Below are 22603 nucleotides of genomic sequence, written 5' to 3' on the forward strand. Positions count from 1 at the left end.
ACCTACAGTAAATTTAAAAACACTTCAAATGTGCTGCTACTCTGCCTGTCTGAAACTCCTCATCCTTGGCTTCCAGATCACATGCTTATGCTAGTTTGTATCCTACCTTTCTGAACACTCATTCAGCAACTCTGTTTCCTCTAATCCTGAAACGTGGGTCCACCCTGAAACTATGGTTCTACTTTAAAGTTCTATGTCAGGGCACTGAGTTAGGCTTTTCCCGTCCCCAGCAATCAGAAACCAGGACCCCACTGCTGAAGGCAAAGAGGACGTATGTATCCCCCAACTTTCTCAGAGAGTTATCGGCAGCCCTGACTTAAAGAGGATTAAGAGCTTCTGGGCGCAGGCTACTCTTTAATATTTTTCACGCTGAAATTTGTTCAGATTTGAATAAACGCAGAGCGAAACTAGAGAGCGTTCGCGCAGGTTCTACCTACCTTGGTCAGAAGGAGGGGCTTATGCAACTTTCCTCCCAGTTTCTGAGCCCTCTCGCGCGGCCACTGCGAGCCTCGGGGAAGCGGAACTCACAGGCGCGCGTGCCGCGGCTTCTGGCCGGGCGCGGTTAGTGGTGCACCACTGGAGCGCCGCACCAGCCGGCATGGAGGAGCGCGGAGATTCCGAGCCGATCCCTGGCTGCAGCGGCCTGGGTCCGGGCGGCGTTCGCGGCTTTGGCGACGGCGGCGGAGCTCCCTCGTGGGCCCCCGAGGACGCCTGGATGGGCACCCACCCTAAGGTCAGGAGGCGCGAGAGGAGCAGGGCGCCGTCCAGGCCCCTAACCCAGGCAGAACTCCCAGGCAGCTGTCTTTCTTTCTCCCTCAGCGGGAGAACTGAGGACGCGCGACCCCTTACCGAGGGGGACCGGTGTGCACGACTGCCAGCCTCAGGCAGCATCGGTTTTGTTTGTTTAAACAAGTTACACTATTGCCCCGACACTTACCCAACCCCCCAGCCAAAGCCATTCTGGAACTGAGAGCCAGACAGTAACTCCGCCCCTCTCAAGCCAGGAGACCCTAATAAGCGCTCCACAGGTTTTGCTATTTAGGTAAATCCCCTTTGGGGGATAAATTTATTTAATCCTCACGGTAACCATGCAAGACAATTTGTGGGCGATGGGTAAGGTCTGCGGGTCCATAATGATAAAGATTTAGGCACAGTCACGTTTACACTTAGCCTTGGGCCCAGAGTGCATCTTTATTTTACAAAGGTGCAGATTCCTAGTATTTCAGATTTCTTCGAAAGTTTGAATAGGTTCTTGCTCAAAGCACAGCTACTCACATTTTGCGTGTATTTTTCTACATTAGCAGCAAACGAGATAAAGATAGTCCCCTGCTTGCTTCTGCTTGAGACATTACTGCCTTGTACCAGTAAGGTTCCAAGCAGTGAATAGACAGTGAATGGAGATGTGGGTTTTGTAAGAAACTCAAAAACTGGTCTGTACGGTACTTTAACAGAGTTGCACTCTTCTGCTGCTAGAGAGCAATGATTCGTAATCATCTGAAAGCAGCCAAGAAAAAATTTGAAGGTGTAAGTTTGAAGAGTTAACCTTTTTCAGCTTCTCTTGCATAATTTTATCTTCCTGCTCTGTCCCCTTCATCTTCCCAAAAGGTGAGAAAAGGAAACAATAGCATGGAAATATTATTTAGTGTCGTTTTAGGGAAACAATAGCATGGAGAGGCAGCATATTGGTTAGGAGCATGAACTCAAAATCAGACTCAGTTTAAATCCTGATTCTGTCACTTATCAACCTTGTAATTTGGGACAAATTGCTTGATCTCATTATGCCTTAGTTTCCTCACCTGAAAAATGGGGATATTAATAGTCTATGCTTACTTATAGGGTTGTTACAGGATTAAATTAATTAATATTTGTAAGCCATTCAACATACAGAGAGCACTATATAAGTATAGTACTTAGTAAATGAAACACCAGTAACAACTTTTTAAAACCTTATCTAGATTTGGTGTTGTTATTCAGTTTATATACTTGTAGATTGTTTTCTTTTTCAAGTTAATGGCTGTATACACCTTGACCATCAAATCTCCCCTTTTGATTTCTCTTCTTGAAGGATCAAATTAATTTTTAGAAGAAAAATAAAAGAATGAAACAATAGGGGGTGTTTGTTTTTCCAATTTCACCTTAATGTTAATTTGAAAATTATGTAGGTTCATCCAGTGAAATGGTATCAGACTTATTATCCTCAAACACACTTTTATTATTCTCCTGCTTAGAAATCCTCAGTGTTTCCATATTGATAAAATCACACGTATAGCTTGACCACCAAGGCCTTGTAACCTGGCTCAAAAATTGTTTTGGGTGTTATTTTCAAAACATGTTTGAAGTAGACAACTAATAACCCTTATCCTCCTGTAACTGTATCTTCCAGTTACAGTGAAGCTGATGGGAGAATGTGACTTTGGACCTGTCCCCATGCAGGTCTACTAATAATTCAACTCAGCATTAGCCCTGCATATCCACGTAGTCACTGGCATAGCTGGGCAGCCTCAGAATTCTCCTGCAGGTGTAGGCCCCTGGAAAATGTTCCCCTTATGCCGACTAGTAGTCTGAAAGAAGCAGCTTTCTCTAGTTCCTTGTCAATCCCTTTTAAAAAATCTAATGATGAAATAATTCCCTACTCTTAAAGTGAGAAAGAGTGGGTAGAGAGGTTAGAACTGATACTCTAGCAGATTATCTCCATATGCAAATAAGAGGCTAGGGAAATACACATTACCCACCAACATGTCCCAACACAAATTTTGTTAAAAAGGTTTCTCTATTGCCGGCAGATAGGTTTCTTTACAGGCCCTTGAATGTATGTGGCTTAATCCCACCTTTGTGTGATTACCTGCCCTATTACTCTACTTCTCCATTTACTTAAATCATAATGTTCTTCAGTGCTCAACTTGTATCCCATCTCACCTCTGCTATAAAGCTTTCACCAGTGCGTCTGAGTAGAGCTCTTCTGACCTGCTGTGTCATATTTTTTATTCCGTTTACATGGTTTTTAATCACTTACAGTCATATATTGTTACTTACCTAACAATTTTAAGTGTGCATGTATTTAACAGTCGCAAGTTCTTTAGAGACAGCGATCTCTAAGACCTTATATTGCATTTTAACTTCCACTATACCTAGAAGAATTTTATAGATTATATATACGTAATGACTACTTGTTGATTGAAAGAAAATATTAAATAATTTTTCCTTCTCAATTTGACAATTATGTTTTAATTTTCAGTATTTAGAAATGATGGAATTAGATATAGGAGATGCCACTCAAGTTTATATAGCATTCTTGGTTTACCTGGATCTCATGGAAAGTAAGTTGTTTGTTTATATTGTTTTGTTATTGGGACTGTGGTAGGGTAGTTTATTGGGGGGTTGGATTGGGATATAGCATTCTTAACATTATAATAAGCAATCTTTTATGCATTTGCTGTTAATTTCGCAATTTATTTATTTACATTGGGAATCATTGAGTAACAGAAACTATTAGAAAAGCAAAGATAGGTGGTAGTGTTATGAGTGATATTTGCTCAGCTGAGTATTAGGTAGAAGTTTGGAATTTTTATCTTTTGTATTTAATACACATTATTGTCCATTCAATGATGTTCTTTCAGGCAAAAGCTGGCATGAAGTAAACTGTGTAGGATTACCAGAACTCCAGCTCATCTGCCTTGTTGGTACTGAGATAGAAGGGGAGGGGTTACAGACTGTGGTGCCTACCCCCATCACTGCTTCCCTCAGCCATAACAGGTGAGAACGTGATTTTGGTCTAAGTTCCTTTCCCGAGTAAAGCAGTAGGAAACATTAAATGTGGTGATATAATATTTTTAAAGAAATTTAGGATGCAGGTTTCATAGCTTTACTCTTGGCTATTTGAGGAGTAAGTTAAATATGAGTGTTGTATTCAGCCATTCTTGCGTTGCTGTAAAGAAATACCTGAGACTGAGTAATTTCTTTAAAAAAAACGAGGTTTAAGTGGCTCATAGTTCTGCAGGCTTTACAGTAAGCATGGTGCTGCCATCCACTCGGCTTCTAGGGAGGCCTCAGGAAGCTTATAATCATGGAGGAAGTTCATGAAGCAAGAGCAAGCACCTCATATGGCAAAAGCAGGAGTGAGAGAGAGAGAGTGTTGAGGGGGAGGTTCCACACACTTTTAAATGACCAGATCTCATGAGAACTCATTGCCATGAGGGATTTACCCCTATAACCCAAACATCTCCCACCAGGCCCCACCTCCAACACTGGGGATTACAGTTCAATATGGGATTTGGGCAGCAACAAATATACAAAGTATATCAAGCATTTAACAAGTATTTATTTAGCACTTACTCTATGGTCAGTACTTTTCAGAGACAGTATGTATGGTAGAAATATTTATATTCTTGGTAAGGAAGTAAGACCATTACATTTGAAATAACAGATATTATAAGATGTACCATGTCATACAAATCATACTTGATATGGGAGTTGGTGAAGAGCATGATTAACATGCAAGTTGAAATCAAAGTTTCATGTAGCTTGTGGGACCTTTTTTTAAAAAACTCAGGTACACAGCATTGGGTTAAACATGTCTTTGTTTCATGACATACTCTCATTATTAGTTCATGCTTGGTTTTTATTTATTTACTTAGTTATTTTTCATAATGTAATAAGTATCTCTGTAACCATCACCCAGAGCAAAACTAGATTTTGGACAATAACAAACATCTAATCTTGTAAGTCCCTTCTTTAACGTGCTTTCACTGACCTGAGGTAACTGTCATTCTGAATTCCATGTTCATTGGGAAGTTTTAAATTTTAGATGTTTTTAACTTTAATTAAAAAACCTTATCTTTTAAGGCTGACCTTATACACTTAATATTTTGCCAAAATTCATTCATTCTTGTGCATTTTTTGGGCTGCCACATAATATTCCATAGTGTGATTATACCCCCATTTTCACATCCACTCCCTTGATGATGGAGTGTTGCTAATGTTTTAACTTTAGGAGATAATTTCAAACTACTTTCAAAGTCGTTGCCTCAATTTACTTTTCACCTGCAATGTAAATAAGATCCTTTGGAGCTGTATTGTCTCTCACATTTAGTATTGTCAGACTTTTAAATTTTTGCCAACAGAATGGATTATTCTCATTGTGGTCTTAATTTACATTTCTTTTATCACTCATAATATTGAATATTTCTTTATATATGTATTATTTATAAGAAATACCTGTTCATATCTTTTGCCTATTGGGATGTTTTTAGTTTTCTCATTGACTTGTATGAATTCTTTATGTATTCTTGACACTAATAGTTTTTTTATTGTGTTTTCCAGTTTTTAAATCTGTCTTTCACTATCTTAAGATGTCATTCAATGAATAAGTTCTTAATTTGAATATAATCATATTTATCCATCTTTTATAATCAACGTCTTTGTGTCTAGTTTAAGAAATATTTTCTAATGGTCTAAAAAATATTCACCTATATTTTCACTAAGAGTTCTGTTGTTCTTGTTGTTTTTAATGGTGTGAGAGGAGGTTAGGGATACCATTGTCGTGGATAACCACTTTTTCTACCCCTATTTACTGAATAGGCCCTCCTTTCCTCACTATCTGACATATCACTTCTGCCATTTTCCAAAGTTCCAAACATGCATTAATTTGTTTCTGGGTTCTCTATTATATTCCATTAGTCAGTTTATCTGTCCTTTTGCCAATACCACATCGCTTAATCGCTTGCTTCATAAGAAGTCTTGGTATCTGGTTAGCAAACCTCCCTTATGCATTTCTTCTTTAGAAGCTGTGGCAGGCAGCTTCTAATATGGCTTCTTATAATTCTGATATTCACTCCCTTGTATAACTCTCTTCCACTGAGTGAGATCTGGACTCAGTGACTTGCTTCTAATGAATAAAATTTGGCAAAAATGATGGGATGTCACTTCTAAGATTAGGTTACAAAAGACTATGGCTTCTATCTTGAGCACTCTCTCTTGCTTGCTATAAAGGAAGCCAGCTGCCATGTGAGCTGTCCTACAGAAAGTCTGAAAATAGAAAAGAGATGGCAATTATTGATGGAGCAAGATTCTTGAGAGATGAGGAAGGATGGATTCAAGAGGATGATGGAAGAGAATAATATTGAGCATGTAAAGGGGAGCTGTAAACCTCTGAGACTGGGGTATGGGAAGAATGAACAAATGAAAACACAGCTCTATTTGGGTGCCATGTAAGTGGGAAAAGAGCAGAGCCTTTTAAATTCCAGCATGAATACCGTCGATGAATACTTATATTTTTTCTAGCTGACTATAACTGAATATATAGCAGTCTAATAGAAAAAACCCTAGACTATAAAGTCTTAAGACCTGGTTTCTAGTCTTGGGACTAACACTTAACATTTTGTTTGATGCTTAGCAACACACCTAATTTCTCTGGGTTTCAGTTTCCTTGTCTTTTTTTTGTCATTGAGGGATTTAGATTACCAGTACATGCAAGATCCCTTCTAAATTAAAGATACTGTAACTGGTTATTTTCATTGTGCATATTTCATAAGGACATATTAAACTAAATTTGCAGATTTCTATGAAGTATTTTTTGGATTTATGATTCATAATGAGAATTGTTTTTTAATATATCAGTCTATTCATATGCTTCTTTGAGAAGCTCCTTACTGTGGAGTTTTTTCTGTGTTTGAGAATTACAAATAGTTGTTAGCGTTGACATCAGATTTAATCACTAGTACTTTCCGGTTTTTACTAGCATGTTTTTCAAGCCATCCTATATCCAAGAGTCTTAATTCATTCCTGAGAACTCATTATTTCTGTCTTTTAATTACTGTAACAAATATTGTCCTAGCTAGTATTAATGTTATGTTATTTGTTTGGACAAGGAGCTACTATTTAAAATTAATGTGCATTTATTCCTAAAAAATAAAATTAATGAAAGCAATAGCCTATTTTCATCAAAAGCATTTCAAAAGTCTAGAAGTACAAATTTGTTTCTATTGTTAATTTCTAGTATTTTCCAAGTGGTAATTAATGCTTTTCTAGCTTAAATGGCTAAATCTTGTTTTCTTCTTCAAGTAGAATTAGTTGGAGTGATAATTTGGTAAGCCATTTTGATGCTCTTGCATTTAATAACTGAGAGAGCTTAAATCTTTATGTCTTGTTTTTATATAAATATTCTTAACTGTATTATACAGTAGAATACTAATATAGAAAGTAGCACAAATGAGGCCTGATACATACTAGATTTATATGCCTTTTAGTGCATAACATTTTCTCAATTCAAACTATGCAAATAACATTTTAACAAATGGAAATGTGTGTGTATATATGTATGTATGTGTGATTTCATTACTCAGTCTTTAACCGGGCAATCTTTTAGGTAGTAGGCATACTTTAATCTATTTTTACTTTTAGTGTATTTTATGATATAAAAATACACTATCCCTTCCCCTTCATCTTTACTGGTTATTGCTAAATTGTTACCAAAAGGGTTATTACTAGTTTATACTTGCACTTGCAGTGTGTAAGTTTTCACAGACTGGGAGAAGATTTATAGCATGTGCATAACTGACAGATTAATTTAGAATTTGCTTCTGTGACTTCAGAAAAAAAATCCCAATGGGAAACATGGGCAAAGAATATGAACAGGCAACTCACAGAAGAGGAACTCGAATGCTCAAGTATGTTTGTAAATCAAGGAATGACAAATATAAAATGTGTCTGTGATTTATCTTAACTTTGAAGAAGACTTTCAGACAGTTTGTTTTTATTGTTTGACAAAAATAAGGTACTGTTTAATGGGGAAATTTTGAATAGAACTACAGCTAGCACTTAGAGAGTCTGAACAATTTAAGAAAAGGAGCTCCCTCTCGACATACAAAGAAAAATGTCTCTTCACTAAAGTTCAAGGCTTGGTGAACAGCAAAGGCCAGCTTTTAGATCCACTTGTGCCAGGCACCCTTGTGCAAAGCACAATCTGCGTATCTGTACATGATGCCCTGTCCCTGAAGCATGTCTATGGAGTCTTAGGTTTCCATAAAGAACACTGTGAAAATTACTGCTAAATGGGTGGTGTCATTGAAGGGCTTTAAGCAAGGAAGTGAGGCTGTTGTTTATTCTATGTGGTTTTGAGAATACTTTGCATTTGCAGAGAATGTTACAGAATTTCAAAGTATTTCAAAATATTTTTACAAGTAGACATTCATTAAATCAGCAACAAAATCCCTAGGGGTATACAGGGTGTTTGTTTTATCCTAACTTTACATACAAAAAGCTGAGGTTAAAAGTATATTTTTATTTGTACCCCCACTTTTTCCAAAAGATAATAAAAGATTAAGTGAGCTGTACCAGGGTCTCAGCCTCACAGCTATTAGAGTTTCTCTTGCTTTATTGGTTTTTAAAAATATTTTATTATTAATGAAACTAGTTACGGAAAAGCACACAATACAAATGTATAGATTAATGAGTTATAAGGCAAACATCTAGAATTCTTGTAATTATAACTAAGTCAAGAAATAGAACTTTTCTAGGCACCTCACAAACTTTTCGATGTGCCGCATCCCAATCATAATCTTTCTTCCCCCCAAAAGTAGCCATTATTCTTTCTTATATAATAATAATGGGCTTTGGCCCATGTATTGTTCCCAAGACCTCTTAGCACTAACTTTGTCTTTTGACTCTCACTCAAGAAAAAATGTTGGAATATCACTGGTGAGACTGATAATATTATCAGGAATATTAGTTTTATATTTAAAAACACCCTACCAACTTTAGTACTCTATTGTTAGAAAAAATTATTTGCCACATAGTGTACAACCAACCTCAGCACACCAGTTGTAAATCACCATTTTAGACTCTGCTTCTTAGCTGCTTGAATATAGGGCTTTAAAAAATGCTTTGTGACCGGGCGCGGTGGCTCAAGCCTGTAATCCCAGCACTTTGGGAGGCCGAGACGGGCGGATCACAAGGTCAGGAGATCAAGACCATCCTGGCTAACACGGTGAAACCCCATCTCTACTAAAAATACAAAAAACTAGCCGGGCGAGGTGGCAGGCGCCTGTAGTCCCAGCTACTCGGGAGGCTGAGGCAGAATGGCGTGAACCCGGGAGGCGGAGCTTGTAGTGAGCTGAGATGGCGCCACTGCACTCCAGCCTGGGAGACAGCGAGACTCCGTCTCAAAAAAAAAAAAAAAAATGCTTTGTATTCCTCAAAAAACCTTAAATAACATTTTTATTAGTAGGAGAGTTGGGTGGCATGCATAGCTGTAGAACCAGAGGAGTTGGCAGTTTCCTGGAGCTACAATTTCTTATTATTTACAAAGAGCATAGCACATAAGGCCTGATAACTGTCTCTTTTATTGTAGGAGACAAATTTTATAATCTGTTGTTTGTAAAACTGGACCAAAGTCTGTCATTTACATAGTTAACTACAACTTAGTTATAAAATATTTCCCTAGTGATGACAAATAGTCCCACTGTTTCAGTCACCACTTGACTGTTATGTGGCAGAGTGGCATGTATATTTATATGGTTTATTATTTATTTTATGGTGTATATGTATTTTCTGCCTCCTTGAAAGGTAATTGTTCTAGGCAGTGTTTAATGTTATATCTGTGTGCTTTTCTAAGAATGCCTGAACAGTTTTTAGTGTCGGCTTCCCACTTACTTTCCCAGGCCTGGTGATTTTGTATACATACTTTCTGGCAAGAGAATAGACAGATACCTTTACAGGGTGAATGTGTATTTGAATCACTGTGAGTGAATGCATTACTTTGAGCATAAGTACGGTTTGTGATTCATGTTTTCTGTAAAGCAGTTATATATGATATGTGATCACAGTTGAAACACTTTGTGATGTTTTTCAAGTTTCAGAAGGTCTTGTGTGTAACCGTCCTTATGAAAATATTGATTTAATGTTATTTCCTGATCTGTAGTGGGAGAATACAATTGATAAAGTGCCCATTTCTGATTATCTAGTGGGAGGATTTTGCTGATGGAGTATGAAGTAATTAATTGCTAGTGTTTCTTGTTTCTCTCATCTAAAAATACTTCCTAAAGCTAATGTAAAATAATTTTTAGTTTGCATTATAATGCCATATTAAATTGTATATTTGCATGGCATCCATATGGAGAGTACTCTAGATTGTTTCTATGCTATATTGAATCTAAGGAATACATGAAGCAACTTTGGTAAATGACTGTAGAGGTACAGTTTCCTCAGACACAGCAATGGAATAAAATCATATTCATAGACACACAGATGAAAGAGATCTGATGGATTTAAAGATGAGACAACAAGAGGAATACTAACTAAAACTAGTGACCTATCTTTTTTCAGTGCTAAGATTGCAAATGAAGTCAAATTTATGTTCAGATAGCCTGATTAGCTTCACTTTGGACCACCTTGGGTCCGTTGGTATTTATTAAGTGCCCTAAATGGTAGAAGTATACTATACCGAAGTTAGGATAATAGTATTACACTTTTCTGTAATAGTAGTAGTACTACAGGTAGTTGCAAATGGGAAAATATCTTAAGTGACTTATACAGGAACTCAAATGATAAGGGAACAAAATGATTTTCTAGTCTTTAACTACTGGTAGGGTTTTTTTTTCCCCCTCATAGGCTCTATGTCTCCTCCCAATTCCAATGTAAATTTTGTTTCTTCAGTAAGATACAAGAGGTGGGAAAACCTTAGTTGCCATATTTTAAGCTCATCTGTGGTTATATATAAGTTTAAAAAAAGCTGAGTACAATTATAAAATCTAGGCACAGTTAAGATACAGCTTTCTAAAACTTAATCTCCTTTTTTTTCCCCCAAAGGATTGTAGTTCCTTCTTTAGTAATATGTGAATCATTCATCCTTTCAAACCTGACGAAATTATAAATGGTTCTTTCTTCTCAGTGTCAGAGAAGAATAGTGGATGGGAGAATGGAGCCTCTCCCATCACCGTTTTGTTCCCCTAGGACCCCAAATAGTGGCATTTCTTTTGTTTTTATTGTTTCATGGCAGTTGGTAACCTTTCTAAATTGAATACACTCAGCCATCTTATCTAAGACAAAAATATTTCAAAAGTTCTTCTTGGCATCCGCATATTACTTGAGAAGTTTAGAAAAAGATGTAAACATTCAATTACCAAATTGCTCCTCTGCAAGCTCAGCTACCATGAAACTAAAAGTCTAAGAGCTTTTAAAAGTTGGTTTGAATAAAATTATTTTGGCAAGATTATTGTACAGTTGAAGGAATTTATGCCTTAAGAGAAGTGAAAATAATTCTCTGCACATTAGAAATGAATGTCAGAGCCAAAGTTGGGATTCCTAGCCTGAGGTGCTTTGCTTAATCTGATGCTTAGCTTATTAATGCATATCACATCCTATTTCCCTCAATGTTGTTTTCAAAAGAATGTACTCTCTTTTTCTCATACATTGAATCCAGTGAATTTTAGTTATTTTTTCTTTGTCAGAATTAATTTTTCCCAATATAGCTTTTAAAGACTGTCATTAGTAATTTTTCTTTTTTTAAAGGACATGATTAAAGAACTTTTTATTAGCTGTTTGTATTATCATAGCAGTAACCCAGATAATATAAGTGGACAAATTATTTATTTTTAAATCCATTGCCTTTGTGTTTTCATAGGGAGAAGAAAAAAACTAATATTTTAATACACTGAGATGTGTAGGGAAAATTAAAAGTTTATTTACTGGTCTTACCCTTCACTAAAAATGTTATAAATGTATTTAATTATACTTTTTATTTAAATATAATGAATATAAACATAATTATATACTATCTAGAGGCAAAATTTGGTTTTAGGATAGAATTAAAAGGTAAATTGCAAATTATTCCAGTATTTTCTAAGTTGCTTATTTATTTATTGGCTGCCTGGGTTCAAGGGGTACAAAATATCATAGACTTTGCCTACAAGATGCTCACAGTCTAGAGCTGAGGTGGACAGACATTTACATCCAGTGTGATAAATGTAATGACAGATATGTACAGGGTACTGAGGAAGACCACAGAGGGAGGAGACCTAACTTCAACTGGTGGGATAAAGAGATGAGAGAGTCTGGAAAAACTTACTGGAGGACAAGATGTTTGAAATATGCAGGAACAAGGATGGGAATGGATGCCCTGGTTAAAGTAATAATATGAGCAAGGTCTTGAGGGCTGAGAGGGCCTGAAATTTGCCAGTAGTTCATTATGACTGGGTATGTAGTAATGACAGAGAGAGTACCTGCCTGCAGTTGGTGAGAAGCCCTAGATTGGTGTGGGGTGGGTGGAGAAGGAGGAGTGGGTATGTGTGATACAACAGAGATGGGAATGGAGAGAAAAGGAGTGGAGGAAAGGAGAGACAGACATAGAAAAAATACGAAAAAAACAAACAACTCTCCTCCTGGGAAGTAACAGTTCAGGAAAAGCAACCTCTTAAGGATTAAGGAAGTCAAAGGTAAGAGAAAATTAAATCAAGAATTTGCCACTACAAAATCTTTAGGAAATCCTGAAACAAAGGTGAGAAGATTGAGTCAGGATATTAGGAATTGTAATGCTTGTTTCTGTTTTCTGTAATGGATACCAATTACAATGTGCAAATGTGTGAGGATATCGATGTTTAGCTATTAATGCAAGCACCTAATTTGGGGATTTGAGGAGGTTAAGTGACTAGGGCTCAGTCATCTGAGCTTTTATCTTCATTGTACTCACTCCCTAAGCAGCATCATCTGGTTCCAAGGTTTTAAATATCATCGATATACTGATGACTCCCAAATTTTTTTCTCCATCTCACCCTCTTCCATGAACTTCAGACTCATATACGTAACTGCCTATTTGACATCTCTACTGCGATCTAAAAAGGCATCTCAAATTAGCATGTCCAAAAAGAAATCTTGATTTGCTCCTATACTTTCTCCTTCTGTAGTTTTCTTTATGTCAATAAATGGCAACTGTATTCATTCTGAAGCTCAGGCCAAAAACCTTAGAGTCATTTTAAAATGTATGCACACACACACACACACACATACACGCACACTTTGTGTTTTAGACCAATTTTAGATTTACAGAAAAAATTGAGCAGATTGTACAGAGATTTCCCATCTAAGTCCCAGTCGAGCAGTGTTTCCCCTGTTATTAACATCCTTGTGTTAGTATGGTATATTTGTTACAATTAACCAATATTCATACATTATTATTATTATAAACTGAAATTTGTCATTTACATTAGGGTTTTTTTTATTGCACAATTCTATGGTTTTTGACAAATGCATAATGTCATGTATTCATCGTCACATACAGAATAGTTTCAGTGCCATAAACATTCCCTGTGCTTCATTTATTCATCCCTCTCTTCACCCCCAAGCCCACCCCTGGCTGCCACTGAACTTTTTACTTTCTGTGTTGTTTTGTCTCTTGCAGAATGGCATATAGCTGGAATAATACAGTATGTAGCCTTTCAGATTGGCTTTCACTCAGCAATATGTATCCTTGCTAGCATGGCATTTTGGGTTTTAGCTACCCTAGTGGGCACACAGTGGCATCTCATTGCCGCTTTTTTAACTTCTTGCGATTTCCTAATGGCATATAATGTTAAACATCTTTTCATATGCTTATTTGCCACATATGAGGTGTCTGTTCAGATTTTTTGCCCATTTTTAAATTCGGTTTTCTTTTTGTTAACTTTCAAGAGTTCTGTGTATATTTTGAATGCAAGTCCTTTATCAGATATGTGTTTTACAAATATTTTCTCCCAATCCATGGCTTATATTTTCATTCTCTTAACATTGTGTTTTGCAGAACAGAAGTTTTAAATTTTAATAGAATCTGATATAATTTTTTTTCCTGGATCATGCTTTTGATATTTTATCTAAAAACTCATCACCAAATCCAAGGCATCCTATTTTGTCTTATAGAAGTTTTATAGTTTTGCATTTTACATTAAGGTCTGTGATCCATTTTGAGTTAATTTTTATGAAAGATATAAGGTCAGTGTTTAGACTGATTTTTTCCAGGTGAATATCCAGTTACTTTAGCACCATTTGTTGAAAAAATGTTTCTTTCTTCATCAAATTGCTTTTGTTTTTTTTGTCAAAGATCAATTGACTATGTGGGTAAATTCTGAGCTCTCTATTCCATTGACCTATCTGTTCCTTAACCAATACCACATGATCTTGACTACTATAGCTTTACGATAGGTCTTTTTTTTTTTTTCTTTGTGTGTTTTTTTTGAGATGGAGTCTCACTCTTGTGCCCAAGTTGGAGTGGAAAGGCACAATCTCGGCTCACTGCAACCTCTGCCTCCTGGGTTCAAGCAATTCTCATGCCTTAGCCTCTTGAGTAGCTGGGACTACAGGTGCGTGCCACCATGTCTGGCTAATTTTTGTATTTTTAGTAGAGGCAGGGTTTCACTATGTTGGCCAGGCTGGTCTCAAACTCCTAACCTCAAGTGATCCTCCTGCCTTAGCCTCTTAAAGTGCTGGGGTTACAGGTGTGAGCCACTGTGCCCGGTTTGTAATAGGTCTTAAAGTCAGATAAAATCAGTCCTCTCACTTTGTTCTTTAACATTTTTTGGATATTCTGACTCTTAGGCCTTTCTGTATCAATTTTAGAATCAGCTTGTTAATATCTACAAAACAACATGCTGGGATTTTGAATGATATTGCACTTACTGTGGATCACATTGAGAAGAATTGGTATCCAGGAATATGGACTATCTCTTGATTTATTTAGATCTCCTATGATTTCTTTCATCAGAGTTTTGCAGTTTTCCTCACATACATCCTGTAAATATTTTTAGATTTATACCTAAATGTTTATCTTTTATGAAGCTAATGTAAATGGTGTTTTGTTTTTAATTTCAAATTCCAGTTGTTTATTGCTGATATATAGGAATACAGTGGACTTTTGTATATCATCCTTGTATCTTGTAACCTTGCTATAATCTCTTAGTTTTATTCTTCCATTTTCTCATACCCCCAAATTAATTTATCAGTAAACCCTGTCAGTTCCTTAAAAATACATCCAGAATCTGTCCATTTCTTACCACTTCTCTACAACTGTTACCACTCTCGCTTAAGCTGCTATTATCTCACCTCCTGGACCTACTAAGTGGTCCTCCTTTAAAACACTTGCTATGTTAATGCTAGTCAACCTATTGCGTATTTGGTTTTCTTTGATTATCTACTGTCTGTTTTCCTCCACTAGAAAGTAAGTTCCCTAAAAGTGAGAACTTTGTTTTGTTTATTGGTATATCCCTAGGGTCTAACCTGGTACCTGGTACATGGTGCTGAGTAAGTCTTTGTTGAAAGATTGGGTAAGCTATCTTAGGCTAACTGTGTTCCTGCAGCAGAGATTTGCTAAATAATACCTTAAAGATCATAAGAATATACTATAAGCAACCTTTTAAGAGTTTCCAAAAAATTAGAATATCTGCAAAATCTGCCAGGCACAGTGGCTTATGCCTGTAATCCCAGCACTTTGGGAGGCTGAGGCAGACAGATCGCCTGAGGTCAGGAGTTCGATACCTGGCCAACATGGCAAAACTCCGTCTCTACTAAAAATACAAAAAATTAGCTGGTGTGGTGGTGTGTGCCTGTAGTCCCAGCTACTTGGGAGGCATAGTGAAGCAAAGGAATCGCTTGAACCCAGGAGGTGGAGGTTGCAGCAAGCCAAGATCACACCACTGTGCTCCAGCCTGGGTGACAGAGCGAGACTCTCTCAAAAAAAAATAAAATAAAATACACACACACACACACACACACACACATATACATACACACACATGTGTCTGCAAAATCCATCCACTTGCAGGATTTATCACCATTTTCCATGCTTTACATTGTAACCTGCCAATGTTATGAATAACCTCTTTACTTTTTAGTTGAATTTCTTTTCATTTATATTCTCTCTGCCCTTTCACCCCTCGTTTTCCCTAGTGCCTTGGGAAAAGGACTTACATTAATTCTGGAGTAAAGGGTTACTAGAACTAGTTCTTTCTTTAGAACGTCTCTGCAGATATTCTTAGATATGAGATTTAATCCACAAATGCTACATACTTTCTTGAAGGACCGTCCATTATTATTTCCCTGTAATGGAAAAATATTGCCACTTTCTGAAAGCATAATCCTTATTACAAATTCATTATAATGACCACTATTTTATTTGAGTCCTGAAGTCTCATAACTGCAAAATGACTTCTGTCATTTGGCCTCTCTGCATATTAGGATATGTGTCCTCACCTTACCTCTGTTAGAAATCTGCTGCTGGTGAAACCCTCAATTCTGACAGCTTCTTTTAACTGATACAGCATTTGTTTTTCTCTTACCCTTAAAAAAAAGCTTGCAGTTTATTACAGAATGACTTCCCACTGGGGTGGATAGCTTGATTGTTCAGTAAACCCCCTTGGAATTTTAGCTGCCTTGATTTTTTACTAGGAAGGCATTGGCATGAATTTCAAGGAGGAGGTCTGTTATCCCTGAAACTTTTCTTTGGAACTGAGCCTGTGGATGAATAATGCTTCTTTGGTGCCTCTGGCACCAGCTTAATTTTGCATTATGTTTCAGAGTTACATTATGGTATGTCATTCCATTATATCATAATGAGGCAAATCAAGGAGTTATTCTCTTTTACTAATAAGGCTATAGCGTATATTATTTGACCACATTGAAGAGGAAAGAAGGAGATACTTTCTATGGGTTGAAATTAATACTACTTTTAACCCATGATACATTCATTTCAATAGCATTTGAAGTTAAAAGTAATGTAGTCTTCAACTTTTTGTCCTCTTTGTAAATCTCCAGAGATTACTTAGTCTCTGTTTTAGAATCATTACAGAAAAATCAATGCTAAGACTTATGGAAAGCATTTAAATATCTTGGACTGAAGGTATTAGCCAAATAGTATTAACTGTGTATTTGCTTCAGGCTTGTTTTCAAGTTAGATATATGAAGCTCTAGAATCACTTTTTTTTCTGTACACAGAGCTCCTCTGTGAACAGTTATGAGAAGGAAAAACCTGTTGTGAGCATCAAATTTTGTTACTGTTAATAAAATAGCTATTGTTTTTGATATGTATTTTTCTTTAGGTGGGATTTTTCCCTTTAGATATAACTGAGTTTAAAACTTGAAACTGTTATTATTAATACATAGGTTATATTTTTCATATGTTGATTTCTATCCAGTATGAACTATAAAGAATTTTGTCGTTTATTATTGTAGATTTGTGTGATGAAACATACAATATTTCTAATGTTGTCACAATATTTTTCCAAAGAACTGAGCTATTAAAATTTATACATATAAGGAAATATTCTGTCATTTCTAAAGTAAGATTTCAAGCCATAAGCTTGTTAGAAATTAAGTGAGATTATAGTCTGGTGATACTTAAATGTTCTTGGGATCTTTACAATCATATGTGGTTTTTTAAGAACTTCAGAATCTTTTGTTACTGTTATTATTAATAGATTGAGAAAGTATAACCTGTTGACCAAAAGGCAAAGTAAACATTTGTAGAATTTTATGCAGTATCCTATAATGGAAGCAAACAAGAAAGGTCTTATTCTTGTTTGTTGAGGAAAAGATGATGGCTTTGCTTTAAACATACTTGAAAAATCGACTAGAAGAGATCCTGAACAAGAAACTGTGTGAGACTTCTGGAGTGTACTTTGAGTAACAGAGGCAGATAAACTATTTTTTTCTGTTACTACCGAGAAGATTCACTAGTAATTCACAATCCCTGCCCCCCGCCAGCCTAGTACCATAAACAAGGCCTTAGAAATGGGAACTTACATTTCATTTTTGACAGTGATTTCTCTCAACTCTGAAAACAAAACCCCTTTTACAACTCAGAGTTAGTTTTCAAATGTTAGGGTTTCCTGCGTGGGTATTTGGGGTAAGTATGAAAATGTTTTGCCGCTTAAATCAAAGAACTCCAGAAACAAATATAAATTGAGAACGGAAAAAGAGTAGTGAATAAGATGGAAATTTCTATTCTAAATTTCAATATATGGGCTAGAATTCCCATATAGTTTTCCTTAGGGAACACCCCCCCACACACACACACACACACATACAAACACACCTTCTGATTTAAATAACATTATATCTTCAGAAATGGAAAATGTGTCAAAGTTGTGTTAACAGGCTTCCTTCTTGTCTGTGTCCCATTCTCATCACAGTCTACCAGTTGGGGATGTTTAGAGAAATTTATCTTGTGGGATTGAAGTGGCTTTATGTGTATTATATACTGGGTTTTATGTATATTGCATACTGTGAAGTAATCATGATACATGCTGACAACAAAAGATTTAGATAAGTTAAAATTTTAGTTGATCCATTATCTGTTTCTTCTTTTCCATCTTTTCCATCTTTGTAGAAAAAAATTAGTTCAAGATGGACAGCCTATAAAAATTGATCTTTTTCTATTATTATTAATTTAGATATTGGTGTGCCACTTTTGAAGAAGGAAAATACTTAGCTACTAAAAGATTTGCGTTGAAGAAGCAATTGTGATATGCTGCCTTTTATCACAGTGTGATTTCCCATCAGTGCTGAGTAATGAAGTTTCTGATTAATATCTATAGTTGTTTTATCAGAATATCTTTCTCTAAAGTAAATCATTCTTATGAATAAGAATCTAGCTAATTGTAATATAGTTCAGCATAGGTGGAAATAATTTTTTAAAGACTAAGTCAATGTCTGGGATTCAGACTGTTTCAGAAAATAAACATTTTCTGTATTTCCACTAATGGCACAGTGTACCTTAGTACGTTTGGGTTAGTATTCAGTTTTAGCAATAATCATGGAGGCAGGGTTATCTATAAATATTATATCCCAATTTGCAAGGTAGCAAAGCTGGTATATATACTACATAATATGACCATTTGACAGTTTTGACAGTTTATGAAGTCTTTTCATATATGCCATTTAATTGATTCATATAATAATCTTACGTGTAGACATAAGGGTGTACTACTATCTTCATTTCAAGTATCCTTGAAAAGACTTTCTCCGTTGAATTGCCTTTGTACCTTTGTCAAAAATCAACTGACCAGGCTTATAGCAGGTTAAGAAGTAACTTCTATGACAGTATTAACACAAAGGATGGGGGAACGAATGAAGCTATATTGGAGTAAACAGTGACACCAGATAGTTATGTGAAGAAATGAAGAATACCTGAAATATTAAATATGTGAATGTAAAAAGACCCTAATATATTTTCCTTTCTCCTCTTAACTTTATAAAAAGAAAATTATATAAAGTAATAATTATAACACTATATTACTGGGTTTAAATATATAAATGTATATGACAATAATAGCATAAAGGAGGAGGAAAGGAATAAAGCTCTATTGGAGCAGTTTCTATATTTTTTTAGAATCAAGTTAGTGTTAAGCTGAGAGAAATTGTGATAAACTAAGACGCAATAGTAATCTCTAGAGTCACCACTAAGAAACTCAAGAAACTATAGTAAAAAAAAAATTTATTAATTAAAATGGCGTACTAGAAAATACCTATTTAATAGAAAAACAAGGTGATAAAGGAGGGTGAGAGGAAGAAAAAAGACGTGATATATAGAAAACAGATAGCTAAATGGCAGGCGTGAATCCAACCATACCAATGTTAATTTTAAATTTGAATAAACACTCAAAAGGGCAGAGATTTTCAGATTGGATATAAAAACAAGATCCAACTATATGCTGTCTATAAAAGATATACTTCAGATTCAGAGACATAAATTTTGGAAAACTGTCAACTATTTCTATACCATTCTCTTTCCTTTCCTTCTGTGATTCCAATTATGTGTATGTTAAACTTATTTGATACTATACCAGAAGCTTCTGATGTTATTTTTTAAAATTATTTTTTCTCTTTGTACTTCAATTTGGTTTCTTGTGACCTGTTTTCAAGTTTTCTAGTGCTTTCTTCTGTGTCTCATCTCGTCTAATTGAGTGACCGCAACTCCTAAGTATGTTGTGACTTTATTTTCAGGATAAGGGAGATCTTGAAGGCATCTCGAAAATTGCAAGGTGATCCAGATTTGCCGATGTCTTTTACTTTGGCCATAGTGGAGTCTGATTCTACAATAGTCTATTATAAACTTACTGATGGATTTATGCTGCCAGACCCTCAGGTCAGTTTTGAGGTAACTGACAGCAAGAAGTACAAAAAGAGGAAAGTTATGACATGATTTTAAGTGTGACTCAAGTCATTCACAGAACTGCCACTTCCTTTGCCATAGGGAAAATTCAAGAAAAAAAGTCTTGATTTTCATACCTCAGAAAATTGGTTATATTTTGTTCAAAGTAGCATGTTCCTAGTTATTGTTGCAAAAAAATTGATTTCCTTACTCTATGGAGAATTTCATGGTTTTCCAAAGTATTTTATGAAGTCATCATGCATTTAATTATTTAGTGAGTAACTGAGGTGGAATGTAAAGGCTAATAATAGTTGTAACTAAAAAAATGCTTCTTTAAGAAATGTTAAATTGGTTGACATTTTTACAGGAACATTTTAATAAGATAAATATGCTATGTGTGATTTCTTTACATACTTTGTTGGCATAATTTGGATAATTACATTAAATAGCTTTCTAATTTTGCTTTTGGATTACATTGTTTATTGGAGAAAAGTCCATCCTGATCTTTTTTTTTTTTTTTCAGAATATTTCTCTTAGTAGCTGACATCTATGTTTCCTGATGCTTGTTTTATTCATACAAGATTGGATTTGAGAACCATCAGACTGCTTCATCTTTTATCTCAGAGATAGTCAGGGTTGACTTAGATAGTGAGGATTGACTTCCCTATTCCATAAGGTTTTCATTCTGAAGAATAAAACTTCCCTAGATAGAAGACTTTCTCCTTCTTAAAAAATAGAGTGATTTCTTTAAAACTTTCTTATCTAGAGACAGTTTAATTACAGTTGTATACAGATTTATGCCTAGGATGTGTTCAAATGGGTGGGACCTGTCTGCTGCTTTAGTCATCCCACACTCGTAGTTTTCTCTTTGTTTCTTGCTGCCACTGCCAGCTCATTGTTGAGACCGCCATCTCTTTTTCTTACTCAACTCTCCCCAGTGCATTTTGGCCACTGCAGCTGTGTTAGAATGGCATTTTAGATATACCTTGTCACCTACTTCTGTCTGCATTTTCCTCTCCAGTAGAAAGTAAAAGATTTCTTTCAATTGGTCTTCCTGTTGCAATTACTGTTATTTCTCTTTTTTGGTTAACTTTAAATCAAAACTCAAAATACGTTCATCCAGAGTGTAAACTTAAGTGTCTTGAGTAACAGGGACCAGAGACATGTTACCTACAAGAGTTCTGGGCTATCCTTTTCATTCTTATCACATATCATAGCTTGAATGTTACAAGAGTGTGGGAGAGTATCAACCTTAAAAATGTCTTCATTAATTAGACCCAGTTATTCCACTTTTGTTAATGTCTCTCAAATTGTACAAAGTATGAAAAATTATATGCACAAAGATATTCCAAGTGACATTACTTTTAGTAGCCCAAATTATAAACCACTTTAAAGTTTGGGGTAAAGATTGGCAAACTTTTTCTATAAAGGGCCAGAAAGTAACTATTTTAGGTTTTTAAACCTACTCTCTCTGTCATAACTTGTCAACACTGCTGTGTGAAGCACAAAAGCAGCCACAGACAATACATAAACAATATGGGCATGGCTTTGTTCCAGTAAAACTTTATTTACAAATATGGTGCCATAGTTTGCGTCCCTGCATCTAAGAAATAGTCAATAAACAGATATATACAAATGGTACATAATGTACTTACTAAAAATTAGTAATGAATATTATTAAAAGCATGAAAATGTTACATTAAGTAAAAATTGCAAGATGTAAAAGTGTATGAGTGGATGTAATCATGGCTGAAATAACAGACCAAGCATTCTATAAAAAGATAACAAAGTAAATCAAATTACTAACCAGTTATAGTGGGATGGGAGGCAGAAAATGGATGACTTTGTCTTAATGTTTTTATTTGTATTTCTTTTATAATAAAAATGTTTTAAAATTAAAAGGTGTCTTGAAATCTGTATTAGTTATCTATCATTGCAAAATAATATTACCACAAGTGTAGCAACTTAAAACAGCACACATTTATTATCTTATAGTTTTTGTGGGTAAGGGACCCGGGCACAGATTAGTTGAGTCCTCTGTGAGGCTACAGTCAAGGTGTTGGGCAGGGCTCCAGTCTCATCTGAGACTTGACTGGGGAGGGGTCAGCTTTTTCACCCACATGGTTATTAGTAGCCTTCAGTTCCTTGAGAGTGCTCAGTGCTTATGTGCCGTTGGCAGGAGGCCACTCTCAACTCTTTGCCACATGGGCCTTCTCAATATAACTGGTTGCTTTCTCAAAGCCACCAAAGGAGAGTCTCAGCAAGATGGACTGTATAATCTTATATAATGTAATCACATACATCCCATCACCTTTGCCATATTCTGTTGGTTGGAAGCAGGTCATAGGTCCTGCCTACACACTAGGGTTTCATGGCTGATTAGGAAACAACAATAACAAGAATGGAAAAATGATGAAAATTAGGACCATCACAAAATAGTATAAAGCATCATTCTTCATCTGTAGTCATTTGTGACTCCTTCCTTTGATGGTATTT

At 35.7% G+C, this 22603-nt stretch overlaps 1 protein-coding gene across 6 annotated transcripts; it reads left to right on the forward strand.

Moving 5' to 3' along the window:
• The first annotated feature begins 506 nt into the window (after positions 1-506).
• TSEN15 (TSEN15 tRNA splicing endonuclease subunit) lies at positions 507-22008 on the forward strand. 6 transcript variants are annotated; one of them, XR_001000874.1, is made up of 6 exons: positions 507-733; positions 3236-3317; positions 3618-3753; positions 18408-18522; positions 19960-20101; positions 20631-22008. XR_001000874.1 is itself a non-coding variant. In XM_011934162.1 (5 exons), the coding sequence occupies exons 1-5, from the start codon at positions 599-601 to the stop codon at positions 20649-20651; spliced, it is 528 nt and encodes a 175-aa protein (XP_011789552.1). In that variant the 5' UTR covers positions 507-598; the 3' UTR covers positions 20652-22008. The 6 variants fall into 6 exon arrangements, 5 of the variants coding, with proteins under 5 accessions (XP_011789552.1, XP_011789553.1, XP_011789555.1 ...); XM_011934162.1 differs by lacking the exon at positions 18408-18522 and having other exon boundaries at positions 19960-20113; XM_011934163.1 differs by lacking the exon at positions 18408-18522.
• The last annotated feature ends 595 nt before the right edge of the window (positions 22009-22603 follow it).

The sequence above is a fragment of the Colobus angolensis genome, unplaced genomic scaffold (genome assembly GCF_000951035.1).
Source record: "Colobus angolensis palliatus isolate OR3802 unplaced genomic scaffold, Cang.pa_1.0 Scaffold132, whole genome shotgun sequence".
NCBI lineage: Eukaryota > Metazoa > Chordata > Mammalia > Primates > Cercopithecidae > Colobus > Colobus angolensis.

Coding starts and splice junctions, on each gene's coding strand:
- TSEN15 (XM_011934161.1), top strand. CDS start 599: ATGGAGGAGCGCGGAGATTCCGAGCCGATCCCTGGCTGCAGCGGCCTG. Junction 734..3,235: donor GGATGGGCACCCACCCTAAG/GTCAGGAGGCGC, acceptor TTTAATTTTCAG/TATTTAGAAATGATGGAATT. Junction 3,754..19,959: donor GCTTCCCTCAGCCATAACAG/GTGAGAACGTGA, acceptor CTTTATTTTCAG/GATAAGGGAGATCTTGAAGG.